The sequence below is a fragment of the Tachypleus tridentatus genome, chromosome 9, assembly GCF_004210375.1.
Source record: "Tachypleus tridentatus isolate NWPU-2018 chromosome 9, ASM421037v1, whole genome shotgun sequence".
Classification (NCBI taxonomy): Eukaryota; Metazoa; Arthropoda; class Merostomata; order Xiphosura; family Limulidae; genus Tachypleus; species Tachypleus tridentatus.
This window is the reverse complement of record NC_134833.1, coordinates 16,835,709-16,855,812: the sequence shown is the minus strand read 5'-3', so window position 1 is coordinate 16,855,812 and position 20,104 is coordinate 16,835,709. Positions and strand designations below refer to the sequence as shown.

Here is a 20,104-nt window from a genome sequence, read left to right as displayed (position 1 = left end):
TTTAATCCCTAAAGTACTTACACTATTTATAAATCCAATTTCTTGTGGGTTTATAAATTTCCTTTTCGTAACAACAACAACAACATATGAATGACAGTAATAAAAACAAACTTAAACACCGACGATACTGCAAATAATTCCACAGAACTTTAAACATAAAATAATTTCATCTACTTAATTGATCAGTTCTTTTATATTAACTGCTGTAACAAGCAAGAACTCAGTATAATGCAATATGTAAACCTCACCACTAGGGGATGGTGTAATATTTAATAAACTAAAAAAATTAATGAGTTCTACAAGGCACTAGTATCCATATTAGGGCTAACCTAAGGTTCAACTTATGATGACACCAAAATTACAAAGGCAGTCACTATTCTTTAAAAAAAAAACAAAAAAGCACATAAGAAGACAAAGTAAAGAAATATGGAGATTAAATCACAATGGTTTTCCTAGTAATGTGAAACTGTGAAAAGAGGAACTTACAAACAGGTGTTCTGAGTACCTAAAATGAATGTTCACAGAAAGTCTGTTACACTATTTATAGTTAAATAAAGTCTGGAGCTTTTCAACTCATTCTTGATGAGAAATACAATAATGTTCAGTTGGGAAAAGTATTCATAGGATCAATAACATTCAGAGCAATCTTCACACTACAGTGTAACAAACAAGATACCGAAGTTCCAGTTGGCCAACATGAACTAAGGACCTCTATTCTTAGCCAAACAGAGATCAACACAAGCTTAAAGTCCTCTCTCTCACTCTGCATACCTAAAGATTCAAATTGATGAGAAACAATGAAACTGACCCAAGGAAACATCTGGATAAAGAGGAAATTCAAGAGTACTTATTAAAGAACATCATGGAGATCTCATGACACACAAGGTTACTCGGTCAGAAAACTTTCACTTGCAGGATTATTGATGAAATACTCGTCCAGATAAGAAAAAACATGATCCAAAAACTCCACTGCCAGGAAAAAGAGAAAAGGCACTGATCAAAATGACCAGGAAAAAGAAGAATTGCAGAATGGGAGCTTATGCCATCATGAAGACCACCTGGAGAAATAGCTGTCTTACACATTCAAGATGTGTATTACAAAAGCAAAAATCAAACACTGGTATTATAATTTGAATGGCAATGCTTGAGGGATTATGCTACAAATATAACTAAGAAATCTTTATGGAGAATGCCCTCATAAATCAACATCTGATGATGAAAGAGGAATAACATGATAAGCCAGTGAATGACATCATAAAAGGAGGATATGGTATGAAGAGTTACAAAAACATTCAGATTTGGTAAGACATCATATTGCTTTTCAGTCTGCAAGTGCATTACAGCTTAGGAAATACAAAAGGTTAGACAAAAAAAATATTTTTACTCAGCTCAATATTATTATTAAACAAATTATTCTTGTATGCTTAAACAATACAATATTCGTGATGATCAGTTCATGAAACCTGATCATAAACCTGTTATTCATGAGCATTCTGCTCATGCTGGTATTCACACGTCTTAACACCATGTAATACCATGTGCAATGAAAGTCTTATGAAAAAAAAATATTACAGGTTTCCAAAGAAAAAACTACATTGAAGTTCAAAATGTTCTTAAAGAATATTTACGACAATATTTTTATTGAAGATAATAATATAGCTAAAATTTTAAATGCTATTTTATAATTTTGTTAGAAAGGATATATTAGTAACATTTCTGACCCTGAGAGGTCAACGATCAGCTGTGTAAACATCTCTCTTTCAACAGAAAGTGGACAGGTATCCGAAACTTAGAGCGTCACTTATGCTACTCCTATTTTAAAAGAGTTAATAATTATTCAAGACACTGCAGAGCATTCAGCATTACTTCTGCAGTTGGAAAAGTTCTAGAGCTTGACAAAAGATTGTTTGTTTGTTTGTTTATTTTGCATAAAGCTACATGAAGGCCATCTGTTCTAGCTGTCCCTAATTTAGCAGTTTAATATTGCAGGAAAGGCATCTCGTCATCACCACCCCTGCCATCTCTTGGACTATTCTTTCACCAATAAATAGTCACATATAACACCCTTACAACTGAATAGGCAAGAATCTTTAGTGTGATGGAGATTTAAACCTGAGACCCTCAGATTACGAGTCAAGCACCCCCATCACCTGACCATGCCAGACCATTGACAAAAGAAGGTTTACAAAATCATTTAGTGAAATATAAAATAAAGCCAACATGGATTCACCAGTGGAAACTCTTGATACACTAATCTTTTTTTTTTTTTGAGTTTATTACTCATTAATGGGTGAAGGAAACAATATCGACTTGATGTACTTGGATATTTAAAACCTAGTAATAAGAAAACAATTATCAATGAAGTCCAGTTACTTGTTACTAGTAAAATACCTCAGGAATCAGTGTTTCTAGTTCTTCTTACTTACAATAATCATGATTAGCAAATTTCACTGACATCAAACTTCCGAGTATTTTGGAATTATTAGGGTATTAGAAAAGTACTTGGATTATTCAATATGTTTGATAAATAACCTTATCTATATTCTTGCTGCAAGTTTCCTACCAATTTCTCTAATGCATGTGTCATTGCAGGAACACAGAATTTCATAAATAATAAAGTTGAAAACAGTAAAAGGGAGGGTAGATAATGAAGACAAATCACAACTCTCCATAAAAAAAAAATGGAAAAATGAAAATAACTGATTATAAAAAACACACAAAAGTAAAAATGCATGGATGTATTAGATACAATAACTAAATCTGAAGCAAAAACAAACATGTCTGCACCACAAGACTGTCAAGCGAGAAGTGGTTTAACAAGTTATGATTATGAAGATCACCAGTTGCAATACTGGTAGTCTCGTATTCCTATTGGTGGAGGGTTGCATGTTGATATGCAGAATGAAATGGGAGTTGCAAGACTAATGAACAGCAAAAAAATTTGTGCTAACAGAGGGAAGTATTAGTCAAGAGAGAAAAGGTAAGATATGGTATTGGATATAAAGCTGTCTTAGTTAAAGTTGATTCTTACCTTGCCAAAATTTATACTGATGTCTTCTAATTTTACTGTTTTCCCCATTTAACAGGAAAAAAGATGAATCCAAGTTATCAGTCCCTTAACAATCTTAAACACTTCAATCATGTCCCCTCTAACTTCTTTAAAGAAAAAATAATAAACCTTTCCATCCAAGGTATCATCCTAACAGCCCACTTCTGGAACCTTTCCAACAAGTCCCTGTCCTTTCTAATTATCACAAGACTGAACACAATACTCCAATTGTGGCCTAAATTATCACATATACAATGACATTATAACCTCTTTAAACTTGTATTCAAAATTTTTATAGGTACAACCTAAAATCCTGTTTACCTTATCACTAGCAATAGTAAACACAAACTAATATCAGTATTTGAATATTCTGAATTTACAAATATGCCATGTAAGTTTCATGAAACCTCATGCCTTTGATTGACCATTTTAAACACTGGTTGTTTAATTTAAATTAAAAACTATCATATTAGAAAATATTATACAACAAATAACAACAACTAGTTTGTTAGTTAAACAATTACTTAATCTTGAAATTACAGTTAATAAAACAACTAACCTGCAGTAGTTAAAGTAATAATTACCAATGTTTGTTTATGTTGACTAAATTCATTGATAACAAGAGCATTGTTATATTGTAGATAAATAACTTACTAATTTATAACTCTTTGACACTAATTAAAATCTTAAAGCAAACTTTCTAATGGGTCCTACCTTCTACTGGGCAATATCGTGGGAGTTGTGTTGGGTACATCTTTCCTGCTTTAATAAGGCACGTAACATTAGCTATTTTCTCTCTACATTCCTGACTCCTGGCACGATTAATAGCCGATATGGCATCTCGAGATAGTATTTCACACCAAGGCTTAAAATTTAGTTCATTGAAATTCAAAGATTCATTGTCTTTCTTATCAACCTGTTTAGATGCATTTAATATACTACTGGACTCCTTAACTACTAAGTGACTGTTTGACGGGAGTAGATCTGTCCGAGAAAGCAGGTTTTGTACATTAGGAACTACAATTTCATTATGAAGTCTGTCTTGCTCTAATATTTTGGCTTCACCATGTTGATTATTACTGTTCCTTGCCAACTTATCCCAAATGTTACTGAGGGAGTCTTCATCACTTATGTCATATTCATCAAGCTGTTTGGGCTGTTCTTGAACCAACTTTAGAAGGAAGAAACAATACTTATATAGATTTAAATAAATAAAATAAACTCTTAGTGATATATACTTTGCTTAACACTTTTTTTTTAAAAACTTCCCTTTTGTCTTATGTTCACATTATCACAGAGAAAAGGTTTTTTTCAATGTTCTTGTTAATGTTACTTTCCTTCCTTTCTTCGCCATGGAAAAGTGTAAGTAGGCACATTCACATACATCTAATGTGTGATAACTTACATGTTACATGAACAATGTATCTGAAACACTGTCCAGTGATCACCATGCTTACATGCACTGTTTTGAAAGTTGTTCTTAAACAAGGTTCTTAAATGCAAAGTTTCACAAGTGAATGTATGAGATTGTTCTACTCACTATTTGGAATAATATCACTGCAAAGGCTCAAGAATTCAAGATGTTCAGACATTACAGAGTAATAAGAATTCAAGATGTTCAGACATTACAGAGTAATAAGAATTCAAGATGTTCAGACATTACAGAGTAATAAGAATTCAAGATGTTCAGACATTACAGAATAAGAATTCAAAATGTTCAGACATCACAAAGTAATAAGAATTCAAGATGTTCAGACATCAAAAAGTAATAAGAATTCAAGATGTTCAGACATTACAGGGTAATAAGAATTCAAAATGTTCATACATTACAAAGTAATAAGAATTCAAGATGTTCAGACATTACAAAGTAATAAGAATTCAAAATGTTCAGACATTACAGAGTAATAAGAATTCAAGATGTTCAGACATTATAGAGTAATAAGAATTCAAGATGTTCAGACATTACAGAGTAATAAGAATTCAAGATGTTCAGACATTACAGAGAAATAAGAATTCAAGATGTTCAGACATTACAAAGTAATAAGAATTCAAGATGTTCAGACATTACAGAGTAATAAGAATTCAAGATGTTCAGACATTACAGAGTAATAAGAATTCAAGATGTTCAGACATTACAGAGTAATAAGAATTCAAAATGTTCAGACATTACAGTGTAATAAGAATTCAAGATGTTCAGACATTACAAAGTAACAAGAATTCAAGATGTTCAGACATTACAGAGTAATAAGAATTCAAGATGTTCAGACATTACAGAGTAATAAGAATTCAAGATGTTCAGACATTACAGAGTAATAAGAATTGAAGATGTTCAGACATTACAAAGTAATAAGAATTCAAGATGTTCAGTCATTACAAAGTAATAAGAATTCAAATGTTCATACATTACAGAGTAATAAGAATTTAAGATGTTAAGACATTACAGAGTAATAAGAATTCAAGATGTTCAGACATTACAGAGTAATAAGAATTCAAGATGTTCAGACATTACAAAGTAATAAGAATTCAAGATGTTCAGACATTACAGAGTAATAAGAATTCAAGATGTTCAGACATTACAGAGTAATAAGAATTCAAAATGTTCAGACATTACAGAGTAATAAGAATTCAAGATGTTCAGACATTACAAAGTAATAAGAATTCAAGATGTTCAGACATTACAGAGTAATAAGAATTCAAGATGTTCAGACATTACAGAGTAATAAGAATTCAAGATGTTCAGACATTACAGTGTAATAAGAATTCAAGATGTTCAGACATTACAAAGTAACAAGAATTCAAGATGTTCAGACATTACAAAGTAATAAGAATTCAAGATGTTCAGACATTACAGAGTAATAAGAATTCAAGATGTTCAGACATTACAGAGTAATAAGAATTCAAAATGTTCAGACATTACAGTGTAATAAGAATTCAAGATGTTCAGACATTACAAAGTAACAAGAATTCAAGATGTTCAGACATTACAGAGTAATAAGAATTCAAGATGTTCAGACATTACAGAGAAATAAGAATTCAAGATGTTCAGACATTACAAAGTAATAAGAATTCAAGATGTTCAGACATTACAGAGTAATAAGAATTCAAGATGTTCAGACATTACAGAGTAATAAGAATTCAAAATGTTCAGACATTACAGAGTAATAAGAATTCAAGATGTTCAGACATTACAAAGTAATAAGAATTCAAGATGTTCAGACATTACAGAGTAATAAGAATTCAAGATGTTCAGACATTACAGAGTAATAAGAATTCAAAATGTTCAGACATTACAGTGTAATAAGAATTCAAGATGTTCAGACATTACAAAGTAACAAGAATTCAAGATGTTCAGACATTACAAAGTAATAAGAATTCAAGATGTTCAGACATTACAGAGTAATAAGAATTCAAGATGTTCAGACATTACAGAGTAATAAGAATTCAAAATGTTCAGACATTACAGTGTAATAAGAATTCAAGATGTTCAGACATTACAAAGTAACAAGAATTCAAGATGTTCAGACATTACAGAGTAATAAGAATTCAAGATGTTCAGACATTACAGAGTAATAAGAATTCAAGATGTTCAGACATTACAGAGTAATAAGAATTCAAGATGTTCAGACATTACAGAGTAATAAGAATTCAAGATGTTCAGACATTACAGTGTAATGTTTTAAAGGAAACACTGCAGAAGATATATTTGTGTTTTTCTCACAGCAACATCACTTCAGGTGATCTGCTTTGTCCACCGAGGAGAATCAAGCCCCTGGTTTTAAACATTGTAAATCCACAGACTTGCTATTATCTTAGCCAGGGAGGGCTAGAGAGAGTGATTCATTAAAATCATCATTTAATACAAATAAGAATAATTTCTCACTTTTCTTCAACTTTAATGGATTTTTTAACTTTTGAAAAACTGATACAATAATTAAGTGGATCTTAACTGCTTTTTTTTTTTTTTTTGCCACCACTCATAACCAAATATAGTTCAACATTAAAAATATAAATCAAAAAACATGATTGAAACTCAATACATATATACAGTAATTTTTCATGTCCCTAATGGTTTTGAAAACAAAAGTGAAACCTAAAATACCTGAATGTCTCCTCTAATTCTTTTTGTGTTTCCTCGCCAGTGTGAATCTCCTTCATCCATTCCAAATATGTTGTAAAAACTGTACGCTAGGAAACCCTGGACAACAAGGATTATTCCAACCACAATAAAAAATGGTCTGTAACGCCTGCACCAACGTGCATTTGGCCCACTTGGTGATGTTGCCATTTTCCATCATGAGTCAAAATAATTGCTATGATCCTAAAGTCTGCTTCATTCAAAACATCCTTTAAATTAACTTTAATAAAGTTCAGTTAAATACATGTTATTGAAACAATAAATAAGAAATTAGTTAAGCTAGCTGACAAATTCTTTCCTAAGTTAAGAACAATTAATTATTTTTCCTCTACCTTTGAAAAACATGTTTAAATATTACACACAAGCTGTATCTATGAGCATTTTCCCTTGTATCAAAATTGAAGCAGTTTCAGAAGTTCTTGGCTCCATCACAGTAAATTAGTAAACTTGTTGCTTCAAACAAAATAAGGTTGGTTGCAGATATTCTGATTCAAGCTGACAGTAGGTCACAACATTCCATCATTAGTATCAAATTCCTGTAACAACAAAAACAAATCAGTCAGTAATAGTAATCATGTAACTCACTAGATATAACACTAATTTTACAAGACTATACCAAATTTATTAGACTTGACCCAAAGCCAAAACTGTTTAATACAGTAACTGAATTATTATTGTGGTATTATTTGCTTTTAGATGAATATTACAGCAAAAATGGATTAAAGCACACAAATAAAAAAAAACAGAGTATTGACTTAAACACATATAATAATCTATGAAACCTATTTTTTCTCCACACTCATAGAAAATTTAAAATGAGCATTTACTGTCTCATTACAGAAACAAAAATAACTTAAGGGGAACAAAAATCACAATTTTTTACCACATTTAGGTGCTTTCCATAAACTAGATATTCACAGGTTTTCACTGTAACTTTTTCATAGTATTATCCTTATTAACAGAATATTTTACCATATTTAGTACATTAAAATGTCACTTTAAAAATTTTTTTTTAAATTACAATTTCTATCTATTTAGTTTGAACCATACTAGAGTATATCAAGTTTAAACAATAACAGGTCCACTGCAAGAACTGATACTACAATAAGTTATTCGAACAACAGTACAACAAAAATAAATTATATTTTTTTATCGTTTTACAAATCTCAACACACTAAGTTCTCTTCATCTGCTATATATATAATATATATTTATATCAACACATAAATATATATTTAATAATCGGTCTTAGCACAAAAGGTTCTAGTTTACTTTAGTCAAGATTAGAATTTTTTTTTTTTTTTGTTATACAGTTCTTACAATGTATGTACACACAGAATGCAACGTGAAGTTGTACTGCTCTGAAGTTAAGCCTCGAATCCATAGCTTTTCGCTTATCTAGAACTAGTAATAGTAGATATAAAAAAAGTACAGAAGCACACATTTTTATTTATAACCTCAGTTTTTTTTAACAAATAATGAATACACGCATTCAGGATTTTCATTTACATTCAGTATCAAATATCTGAGCATTAGAACATGTAAATACGGTATACCGATAACATTAATTTATAAAATTTTACCTTAGTTATCTGCTGGTATATTTCGTTAATAACAACAGAAACACAACCCCAAACCACTGTCAAAATATTTCCAATGCAGCCCTCTACTGGCAGTATAACGAATGCTTTTGATGTTGAGAGTAAGATTCTCCCTCTTTTGAAGACAGCCATCTGAAACGAGGTGAGCATGTTTAATTTAGCGGTGAAGAAATCATTTTTAATCTGATGGTAATGGGCTTGATGTGAAATTTTTGATAGCTCAAGCTATTTTCTAAGATACCGTGTATCGTTTTAATATTTTTTTTCGTTGAACTAACATACTGTTAAGATTTAAGTGAAGTTAAAACAAGCTGAATGTTGTCTAGTAGAGATTACTTTCAGTGTTAGCAATTTACCATGAGTTTATTTTGTCCGTCTTTTCATTTGTGTGACACAAAGAAATATTCAGGATTGGTACAAATAATAAGAATCGAGTGTGTCTAAACTATAAGAGAATATATTAGCAAAAAGGTACATCAAAATTATTCTGTTAAAGGTAAAACAACGTTTATATAACATTTGTTAACGTCTCGTTCTCGTAGAAATACGTTTAATATTGTAAAGGTAAAACAGTGACGAATGTAAACTTAGAATCTCCAAGCTACAACTTAAAATAGTTTGGTTGCATTTTGAAACAGTTATGAACGAGTAAATGTATTGGTAAAATGTTAATATTTTTGAAGATTAAATTTAACGTCAATGACATCTTTCTCAAAAAGAATTTGCATGACTACAAAAATTACTAATAATTGTACATGATAACGTGTCAAGAAATTTTGAATGAAATTATACCTGACGTAGCTATTTCATTTAGTACTCAATAGTAAACTGTATCACTATGTAATAACATGAAATACTGACAAATAAGTTGAAAGAGCATTGATTAGAAAATTCAAGTTGACAATTTCAAAGAAAATATTGGAATAATTAAGTATAAACATTTAGTGAAATAAGTTAGCAATTTTTACATGATGACAAAATTACAAGTCTTTCTACAATGTATGTATATTTAAGGAAGTAAAAGGTCAAACAAAAAAACTTGTAAATACATTTCCTGCAAATTCCAAGCTGACCCACAAAGAAAATCAGTATGTGTTGTTGCATTTGAGGTAACTGGTAACTTTTCAGAGTATTTCTGTGTATGTGTAATGCATATTTTGTTAAAAAAGTGTCAAAATAAATTTGTAAGTTTCTGTAAATTTAAACTTTGTTGTTAATTATTGTTAAAGTATCTAATATTTATTGTTTGATAAGAGTTGCATACTTCTCAAGAGACTGATGTTTATAAGTAATGTGATTACAAGTCATAGGTACTATCATTACATTAAACCAGCTACAGTTAAGCACTGATGTATTATAGACTTTCAAAGCAAACTGGTGATAACATTCTCATTGTAACAACTAAGCATTGTTGTTAATTGTGACCAGTAAATGGGTCTTAAGTCTTTCCTTCTATACTGTATGGCTAAATGTATTGCTTTAGTCACACTTCCATTTTTTGTTGACTTCTTCCCTATGATTGAGAAACGGCTATTCCTAAGTCAGAACATGAAAATGACTGGTTGTAAATGGGAGGTAAACCTTTGCTGAAAGCTAGAAGGAAAATAAAACTTGATAATTTTATTGTTTTGCTCCTTTTTGGATAAAATGTTTCTGTATTGTGTGTGTTTTGATCACAGATAAGTTCAGATTGTTAAAGCTGTTAAAAAAAATGCACTAACATCTGTAAGCTGATGAATTTTTGTAGAAAGATCTCTAATGCTCTCTTGTTGATAAACTCAGTCAAAAATGGTGAATAGTAAATATGTATATATTCAAACAACTAAAACTAGTTAAAACAGCAGTGTTCCTATCTATATGTAAAAATGGCTCGTTTTGGTTGAGAATAAATTTTTACGTAGAGGAGTGAACAACGTTTTGACCTTCAGTCATTGTCAGGTCCACCGGTGACCGAAGAAGGTCGAACGTTGACCTCTATGTAAATGACATCGGCCCAAATGAGCCGTTTTTATGTATGTATTTTTCTACAAGTAGGTTTTCTCGACATCACTGATTAATGTTCCTATCTTAACTAGTTTTGAGTTATTTGAACATATATATTTTTACCATGTACTAAGCTTAATCAGTTAAGTCTCTTGGCCTAAATAATTGTATGTTGAATTTGAAAGTAAACTAAAGAAGTCTGTTTCAGCCTTACGATTGAGTGTGAGTTTTCTCTTCTACAAAATGTCTTTCTTGCTGATGGTTCACTTGTGGCCTCCTCTTAAAGGTGTATTTTCTCCACTGGTGTTGTAGCTTGGCTCAAATGAAAGCTGTTTAGAGGTGATCTTTCAGTTAAAAGCAAGATCACATATTCAGTTTGTGGCATATAAATCCATGTTCCAATTGGAATATGCTAAAATAACACACAAAGATAATTGAGATGTCATAAAGTTGCCTTTATTTCTCAGCAACTTTTCCCACAGTTTGTTGAGGTTCATAATAGCACATTGTTTTGTTGTGTACTAAAAGCTAATCGCAAGAACTTAGTTATGTTTTAAATATTATATTTTGTGATAATGTTCGGGTGGTTAGAATGCTTGAATCACCAAACATGCTTGTCCCTTCAGCTGTGATGATCATTCTCACTATTTGTTGGTAAAAGGATAGCTTGTTGCTATGGGTGGTGATGACTATTTGTCTTCCCTCTAATCTGATTAGCTGGGGACACTTAGTGCAGGTATCTCTCGTGTATCTTTACTTAACATTCAAACCAGACTTTTTATTAAGAGTGGTCAGGTACGGATCTGTGAGTGTAATGTTTGTGTCTTATTAGTATAAAACGTCTCACTCCAAACTTGGAGCTTTTAACTGCTCGTGAGTGCTGTTAATTGACCCTTTAGTGGTATAATATACAAAAGTGAAGTATTTATACTGTAGCTTGTGCACCTTCACAAAACTTAGTAAGCTTTTAGTAAATATTAGTTGTTTTTTAACATAAAAGAATCAGATATTTTTAATGAAGTATTTTTATTAAAGATTTGTTTTGTTACTAGTCCAAGTGTGAAACATTTCCCAACTGTTCATTAACATGTGACTTGTTAATTCATATATGATAAAGTAAGGCTTAATGAAGTAAGAAAATTCTCTTAAATGTTAATATAGCTGATACCAGTGAAATGTAGCATAAAGATTTATTGAATAATGCATTACTTCTGTTCCATACTTTTGGTGTACATGATTTCGTTTTAGGCAAGATGGTGCGAATGAACGTACTGGCAGATGCCTTAAAGTCCGTCAATAATGCAGAGAAACGAGGGAAACGTCAAGTTCTTCTTCGTCCGTGCTCTAAAGTTATTGTGAGGTTTTTGACTGTTATGATGAAACATGGTAAGTGTAACAGAGCTTTGTCATTTTGCTATTTGTGTCGTATGAATATTTTTATGGAACTGTAGTGTATTGTCAGCTGTGTTTGTAAGAAGCGCAGCAAATAATATGCAAGTAATCTTCATCTGTATATTTTAATCAAATTAACAGTTGTCACAAATTTACTGTCTCCTCCTGGGACAGAAGTAAATGTTCAGATTTACAACACCAAAATAATCAGGGGTTCGATTCCCCTCGTTAATGTGGCTTTGCTGTGATAAAATACACCCATATTCCTCTTTGAAAGGGGAGGTTAAAAGACTGCCTGAAGGAGACATGTTTTAACCACTGTATAGAAGTGTTTTGTGTTGGTCAGTCAGTAGGCACTAAAATGACATCAGTAAAGCATTTGCATGCCCTGAATAACTATAATAATATGCACTCTGCAGGCTACAAGATGACATGAACTTCAAAAGCAAGAAATAAATATTTGATACTTAACTTTTTGTGTACCCTTGAAAGAGGACACTTTCAGGGGTTATGTAAAAGTACATCTGGTACATACATGTTCATATAGATAAAGAACTTGTAGAAATATTGTTAGCATTTAAACCTATGTATACAATCTACAGTAATTATTTTTTTTCCATGTATATCATTTTGGGGTATTCTTGATTTCATAGTATATTCCCTGTTTCAATCATTCACCTTTTTACATGTAGTTTATTGTAACTTTATTGCCTGTCTTGTTCAACTTATTCATCCTTGGAAAAAAACAGATTCTTGTATGCTGGTCCACAGCACAGCCATTATACATGTACTAAACTAGGCTTAGTTTTGTTTCTCTAATTTCATTATCAAAACAAAAATTAATTTGCCTTTCAGATAAGCATTTTAGAACAAAAGTAGTGCATAAATCATGAAAATGGAACGTCCCAAAACAACCATTACTGGTTTTCCAACTAAGCTGTGAGTGTTAAAAAATAGTTAATGTCTGAAAATCAACTTTGTTTATACACAATGATTCGCATAGATTGTACTTACGTGATTTAGACAACATAGATGCTGTACTATTTACATTGTCATGTCACAATAAAAGATAAAAGAATCTTTTAAATATGTTTTTTACAAATTAAAACTTAGATGATATAAAAAATTTAATTATCTACAGCATCCTGATGCTAATCCTGTTGACATACCTTATTAATAAAGTTTAATTTTAAATTCAACTCTGAAACATTGGAGATGCAAAAAAATCTAGGATTAATACAAATCGTTGATGTATTCACGAGGTATAATCAAGACTCTCTTGGAGTATATTATCTTCTGCGTGATCTAACTCCTACTGTGCTTGCTGCAATGTTTGCAGAGTTTAAAGGAATCTCTAATTCTTATCCAAACTGAAAGTAATTTAGGCTTTTCCTATGAAACGTTATTTGGAATTAGGAACCCAAAACTAACAGTAGCTCTATTAGAACTTTTCCTAGACTTTGGCATCATTTATTATGGTGTTAATAAGTTGATTTTTGTTTCATTCTAATTCAACCAAACTTACTTTAAGAGACAAAAGTAGTTATATAAATATTCTTTCCTGAAGGAGAAACAGTTGCATAAATATCACTTCTCTATACAGTATTACTTGTTGTGAACACACTACTATTTTGTAACATCTGCCAGAAACAGGTTGAAACTCTTTCATGGCTGTTGGTTATTCAGGTCATCTTAAGTACACATCTGCTTAAAAATTTTCTTGAAAATTATTGCATAAGTGTTATTTTGTTTTTACATGGTGCTCAATCAGTTTTTGATTTCTATGTGCTAATTATCAGAACTCTTATCACTTCTATCATTATTTCTTCGTAGACTTCTCAGATTATATTGATTTCATCCAATCACATTGAAGCACTTTGGTTAGCTTGACACTTATTCAATGTTTCTGTATTTTGTTGGTTGAATTCACACTTACAGCAGTTCTCAGGATCTTTAATTGGTTCTCAGCTTTGAAAGATGTAGATGCTAATTTTTAATGCTAGGTTATTCATAATACTGTGCCCAAAATAGTGTAATATTTTTGAAAATGGTGAATTATATGGTCAAGGTTTTAAAAAAGCAGTTTTAAAATGGTTAATTTTAATAATTTCTAATTGTTTGAAAAACTTCGGATTTATAATATCTGACCACATTATTTTTATTCCATAATAATTTTTTTTTAATTTCATCTTTTTTATGTTCATCTGAAAGCTAAAGGAATATTTTTTATGACGAAAGGTCACATAAAAATATTGAGGATTGACAAGTTTTGTAGGTTCTGGGATGTGATGCCAAATTATTCTGATACTGTAAATCCCATTTTACTGAAACTTTTGTCAACTGTATTTCCTTTAAGTAACATAAATAAATAAATACAAGAATGGTTAGCTTATTGAAAACTAAGCTATAATCATTTAATGTAACTTATTTCAACCAAAACATCACCCTTATTGTGCCTGATGGGGTTAATAACATTGCTGTATTAAAATACAAAGTGTTTTAAAGTAAATTTTTCTTAATTATACCATGTTTCTTGTTTGTGTGTTTTTGTTGTAGCAAGAAATTGACTGTTTCATTCAGCAAAGTAAAGTATTAAGTAAATATTTTCTGGTTGAAATAAATATTAAAACTGATTGGACATGTAAAATATTAAACTTCTGGTCAGTACTAGCCTGAATTAACTCTTGTGTTACCGATAGCATCCAATGAAGCAGTAATTAAATATTGAAGTAATAAAAATACATTCTGAATATTTCCAAATTTCTAGTAACCAGCTCCAGTTTTCATTTTATTTTCTTCAAAGTACTCTCCGTTTCTGACTTGATGTTTGTTTGTTTTTAATGTTTTGTTATGCCAAAACTGATTTCCAAGTCACAAGATATTTATTTTAATGGAAAAGGAGTCTACAGTTTCTGAAAATGTTTTCATTCACATTTAGTTTATTTTTTAACAGGTTATATAGGAGAATTTGAAATAGTAGATGATCACAGAGCCGGAAAAATTGTGGTTAATTTAACAGGTCGTCTTAACAAATGTGGTGTAATCAGTCCTCGGTTTGATGTACATCTTAGAGACTTAGAGAAGTGGACTAGCAACCTTTTGCCATCTCGACAATTTGGGTGAGTTTCCATATTTGTGTATTTTTTTTTATTAATCGGTGAACGCTTTATTAAGATTAATATGTGAAATTGTTGGAAAATCAATTCAGTTTTGCCACAGAATTGGTTCTTTAATCAAAATTTTAAAATGCTACAAGTTTTCTAGGGCATGTATCATCACTGTTATTGACTTTTTATCTTTATTTTCTGAAACTTTTTAATTTTTAAAAACATCGAGTTGTAGTCTGAACCCTAGAATCAACCACTAAAAGCTTTGTAACTTTGCATTTTGATTGTTGACATGTAACCATGAGCTGTAAATTTGAACTATTAAGAGAATGAAAGAAATCAGAATGTGTAAGAAAACTTGTAATAAAAATTTTTCTGAAGCTACTAAGTAAGAGAAAATTATTTTAGGATCAACAAGTTTCTGTTTTTCTACATTAGAAAACTGCTGGCCTGATAGAAAAAGTTTAATACATGTCTACAATAATAGCTGTGTAAAAGCGATGAAAAAAAAAAAGTGATTTATACCATGTGATATTGAAATTTAACAGTAATGGGATAAATTGACATTTTACGTTCATCTGGAATTTAAAAAAGATGAACAGTGCTTTGAAAATATGTGGCTGTCCACCTGTTGCCTTGTACATATTGTCTTCATAGGAAACATGTAAGAAGTGCATGTTCATGCAGTTATTGGAGTTTTTACATGTTTAGTTATGTTGTAGTTAATTATGTCAATTTGCATGTTTTTCTGAGTGCATCTTATAACACTAAACTGGTGGTTACATTGCACAAAGTTTGTTGCTTTACTTTGAAATACAAAGTTGGTCCAACTAGCACCGGTTGTGGTAAAATAAAATGTGGCATAATTTTACATAAATAGGGAATTTTTTTGCAAAATGAAAATTATCAAGTTATAAAAAAATGGAACTGGTATTAATGATGACAGAAACCTGAGAGACCATCTTAGATATAAGTATTTTAGGCACACTAAATTCAGTAATGGATGTATAATAAGCAACTGCCTTGCTACAGAACTGAGAACCCACTATTGTTAAAGCCGACCCTTGGTGAAATGTAAATTTTGTCACCAGAAGGCGTAGAGAGTGCATTGCAACAGTGTGAACTGTATTGGTAAGGTAGCAAAAGGTAAGAGAAAACCCAAAACATTGATCATCCAGGGTGTGAGTAATGGTATTTTGGTCTGATAGGTCAAAGTTTAAGATGTCAAAGAAATATATACCAGGATGTTTGGTGGAATAATGGTGAGATATTCAGCTAAGCATGGCAGGGGATCATCCAATTACTGGACTATTTAATCAGAATTGAAGTTTGTAATATTTACAATATTGGCAGCGTGCAGGACTTTGTCCAATAGAACCAAATAACAATTCACCATTACATTACTTTAGAGCATTTGTTGTTTAGTGGAAGAGGTTTCATTTTCTAGCATGATCACAATGCCAAACATGCAATCAAACATTATCTCAATAGAAAGGAAGCAGATGTATGTTTATTGTGATCTCTGCAGATCTTGGACTTCAGTGTTATTGAGTGTGTGTATATCTGGGATTATCTTGATTGAAATAAACTGTGTAGGCAGCAAAAAATCAGAAGAGAAATGTGGGTAGTACTTCAAGGCACTTGAAATTTCATTTCAGTGAGTGTCTGTAAAATATTGAAGAAAGCATTTCTTATTGGCATTAGGCTAAGAGTGGTCACATAATATTCGTAAGACTTGAAATATAATTTATATGCATTTGTTTTGGCTTCAAGTGTTATAAATTTCTCAAATATCCACTAAAAGGAAATTAGCGTGTCTTGAATTTGAAATACATGGTGATTGAATTTATGCATGGTTTATTTTTTTTAATTACCCCTGTTCAGTAAGATGGTGGCGACTATGTTTTAACCTTCTAACCACTGGCTAATTAACATGGCTGACCTTGTAACTCCAAAATGATTTTCACAGTTTCCATACTGTAACTGTTAGATATACGGTTACAGTTCGTATCCATTTGGCTTGCTTTTTATATGAAGATACTTACAGTGACTTTGACATTCTTAATGTATTTTCACAACTGGTAATATTTTGTTAAAGGTTAACTGTTAAAGTATTTAGACTGAAGATCTGTTATTTTTGTTTAGTGATTGTTTGTACTCAGATTGAATATTTTGAGTATTAGTGAAGTGCTACAAATTAATAAATATACTGCTGGCCTGATAGAAAAAGTTTAATACATGTCCACAATAATAGCTGTGTAAAAGCGATGATAAAAAAAGTCTGATTTATACCATGTGATATTGAAATCACATTTTAGTTTTTCATCGAATAATCTTAAAATGTCTTTCGGTTATATTCTTAATTGTAAGTTTTTACCTTTTCACATATAGTTTGTTTCATTTCCTTTAACGTTTACTCATTTTTCCCATACGTCACCAGGTGTCCTCTGGCAATATTACAGTATATTTGACAGAGACACTGTAGCCTTCATCAGAATGTTTGGGTTACTACATTAAGGTTATGAACTAATGCAGTTCGGCTTGTATTTTAAAATATTATTAAACTTTCTAATGTGCCTTTTAAAATGTAAATAACACATAACTAACAAAAATATACCTAAATACAATTTAATTATTTATTTACTTAATGTATTTATAAATGAGAAACAATACAGAGTTCTAAGAATGATACTAGAGAATTTGTATGGAATTCTGTGCACCAACTTTTAAATAACCAGTGTAAAATTAGCTCTCTATTGGTTATAAGCATCTAGAGAAAAGAGTAGTGGCACTGATAAATTGTATGGCTGTGTGTGTGGAAAGTGTGCATGGCTTCTGACAAGAGTTCCCAAGAGATTTTCCTTTTTTGGAACTTTTTCTAAGGAACTTGAAGAGAACAGTTAACCTTGTTTCACTCTGTACATTAAGGCCTGGTACACAAGAGAAATTACTTAAGTTACAAAGACTGAGAGTTGAAACTCATAAATGCTCGTGCATCGTGGAACAACAGACCTGAAGATTTAGAGTTGAAATGCTAATTTCATTGAGATATATTGACAGTAAAATTGTTTGTCATGCCCAGAAAGGGGACCCATAACTATAGGGTTAAGGTATTTTGTGTATGTATCTTCAAAAAGTTTGACAAGTATTTGGTAAATATTACAAATCTTTTGTGCACAAAGAAATTGAGTTTTTAATTAAGAATTTTTTACTGAAAATGTGTCAGTGTTGACTGTTTTGAGTGCAAATAATTTTCATGTTAAGCTAAAAGATACTTCATCTAAAAATTGGCACTTCATTTGTTTAACCTCTTCAACCTCCTAAATTAATAAGAGATTTTTAGTAAGGCTCTCATATATATTTTTCTACCCTAACTATATGTGCATTTGACTGAGCTTGTAACTACCTCAAAAAAATATGTAATCAAATTATTTATTTCATTCTAGAATGACTGCAGATTTTAATATGTCATTCTAGTTGTTTATCATAAAAAGCCTTAAGCTTCTAACAGTACACATCTGTTTAAACTTGATTTTGTTGTCCAACTGATTATTCCCCCACAAAAGTTGTAAATCATTAGGGTAACATGAAGCTCAAGTTAGTGTATTCAATGATGTCACACACAAATTGTTTGTAAGCATATCTCATGAATCCTTTGAGTTCAGTACTTAATTAAGGAAGATGTAGAAATCTAATTTGGCAATTCTCATGGTAGGGGAGAATTTTTAAATATTTATTTGTAAAATTAAGGACTTAAATCTAAAGTTTGATGTATTAATTGTTTTGATGTCAAGTTTATGCATGCACAATGGTAATGAGGTAGTTCATTTAAAATCAGAACTTAAGAGATTATCACTTGCAAGCGTTGGTCTACTCATAACAGTCAGAACTTAAGAGATTGTCACATGCACACATTGGTCTACTCATAACAGTAAGAATCAAATTCAGTGAGAGGTATTTAATCTCAAATTCTTTAGTTAGGTGTAAACTTCTCATAAGAAATATGAGTTGTTTGAAGATTCAAATCGTCTCTGGTTCTTTTTGTTTCTGTATAATTTTATAAATAGAAATATGTGGAATGATTTTAGCTTAAAAGTTTTTGTATTTGTAGATCAGATATAGTTGGACATTAATGACAGTCTGTCATCTATAAAATGTGGAGGTGTACTTCGTCAGTTTATATACATTTTTATGTTTACAGGTTCCTTGTTCTCACAACATCGGGAGGAATTATGGATCACGAAGAGGCAAGAAGGAAACACTTAGGTGGAAAGATTTTGGGATTTTTCTTCTAAAAATTTTGTAAAAATCAATGGGCAAGTAATAAAAGTATGCCACATATTTTTGTTGTTTTAATTAGCTGTTAAATGTGTGTTCTGTCCACAAACATTGAAATGTGTTATGTTTGAGGAATGTTTTTATAAAAAAAATATCCTCTTTGTTTTATTCACTTGTACATTTTAAAAAGTACTTGTTATTTTCAAAAGTAATTGGGAAAGTTTATCCTTGTGTTTATACACAGAAGTCAGTGTAACGTGCTGCTCTACAGAAATATTTTATTTTTATGTCTACATTTTCTTGTTTTCTGTCAGTTCTATGAAAGATCTTTATTTCTTCACCATGTCCTTGTTGTTTTTCAGCAACAAGGAACATCGTCTGATTCAAAGCCCGATGAGCAGAATTTTGTTTTGTAAAAATAGTTATAATGACTTCTTTTCAGTACTCTTTAATCAAAATTAAATTTTATGTTATTAGAAACCTAAATAATACTGAAAAAAATTAGTTTTATAAGGTAAAAGGAAATCTGATTGAAATCAACTTTGTGTTAACAAATTTT

At 30.8% G+C, this 20,104-nt stretch overlaps 2 protein-coding genes across 7 annotated transcripts in view; one reads left to right on the top strand and one right to left on the bottom strand.

Moving 5' to 3' along the window:
• Window positions 1-8,890, bottom strand: part of LOC143224783 (xylosyltransferase oxt-like) — a 37,153-nt gene extending 28,263 nt beyond the window's left edge. For 2 of the 4 annotated variants that reach the window (XM_076453082.1, XM_076453083.1), the window contains exons 1-3: window positions 8,768-8,890; window positions 7,149-7,720; window positions 3,764-4,220 (exon numbers count right to left, since the gene is read on the bottom strand). In XM_076453082.1, the coding sequence (XP_076309197.1) occupies window positions 3,764-4,220; window positions 7,149-7,334 (643 nt within the window). In that variant the 5' untranslated portion in view covers window positions 7,335-7,720; window positions 8,768-8,890. Of the gene's footprint in view, window positions 1-3,763; window positions 4,221-7,148; window positions 7,721-8,504; window positions 8,580-8,767 lie in introns of those variants that run through there. The other 2 variants (XM_076453080.1, XM_076453081.1) reach the window with 2 other exon arrangements.
• LOC143224785 (small ribosomal subunit protein uS8) lies at window positions 8,797-19,608 on the top strand. Of its 3 annotated transcripts, none has more exons than XM_076453085.1 (4): window positions 8,797-8,927; window positions 12,017-12,154; window positions 15,114-15,279; window positions 19,469-19,608. In XM_076453085.1, exons 2-4 carry the CDS (start codon window positions 12,022-12,024, stop codon window positions 19,560-19,562), a joined length of 393 nt encoding a protein of 130 aa, XP_076309200.1. In that variant the 5' UTR covers window positions 8,797-8,927; window positions 12,017-12,021; the 3' UTR covers window positions 19,563-19,608. The 3 variants fall into 3 exon arrangements, with proteins under 3 accessions (XP_076309200.1, XP_076309202.1, XP_076309201.1); XM_076453087.1 differs by having other exon boundaries at window positions 8,910-8,974; XM_076453086.1 differs by lacking the exon at window positions 8,797-8,927 and adding an exon at window positions 10,772-10,797.
• The last annotated feature ends 496 nt before the right edge of the window (window positions 19,609-20,104 follow it).

Bases quoted from the DNA above. Each gene is read 5' to 3' on its own strand.
- LOC143224785 (XM_076453085.1), top strand. From the start codon at position 12,022: ATGGTGCGAATGAACGTACTGGCAGATGCCTTAAAGTCCGTCAATAAT. The intron at 12,155-15,113 runs GTAAGTGTAACA...ATTTTTTAACAG, and splicing joins GACTGTTATGATGAAACATG to GTTATATAGGAGAATTTGAA. The intron at 15,280-19,468 runs GTGAGTTTCCAT...TTATGTTTACAG, and splicing joins TTGCCATCTCGACAATTTGG to GTTCCTTGTTCTCACAACAT.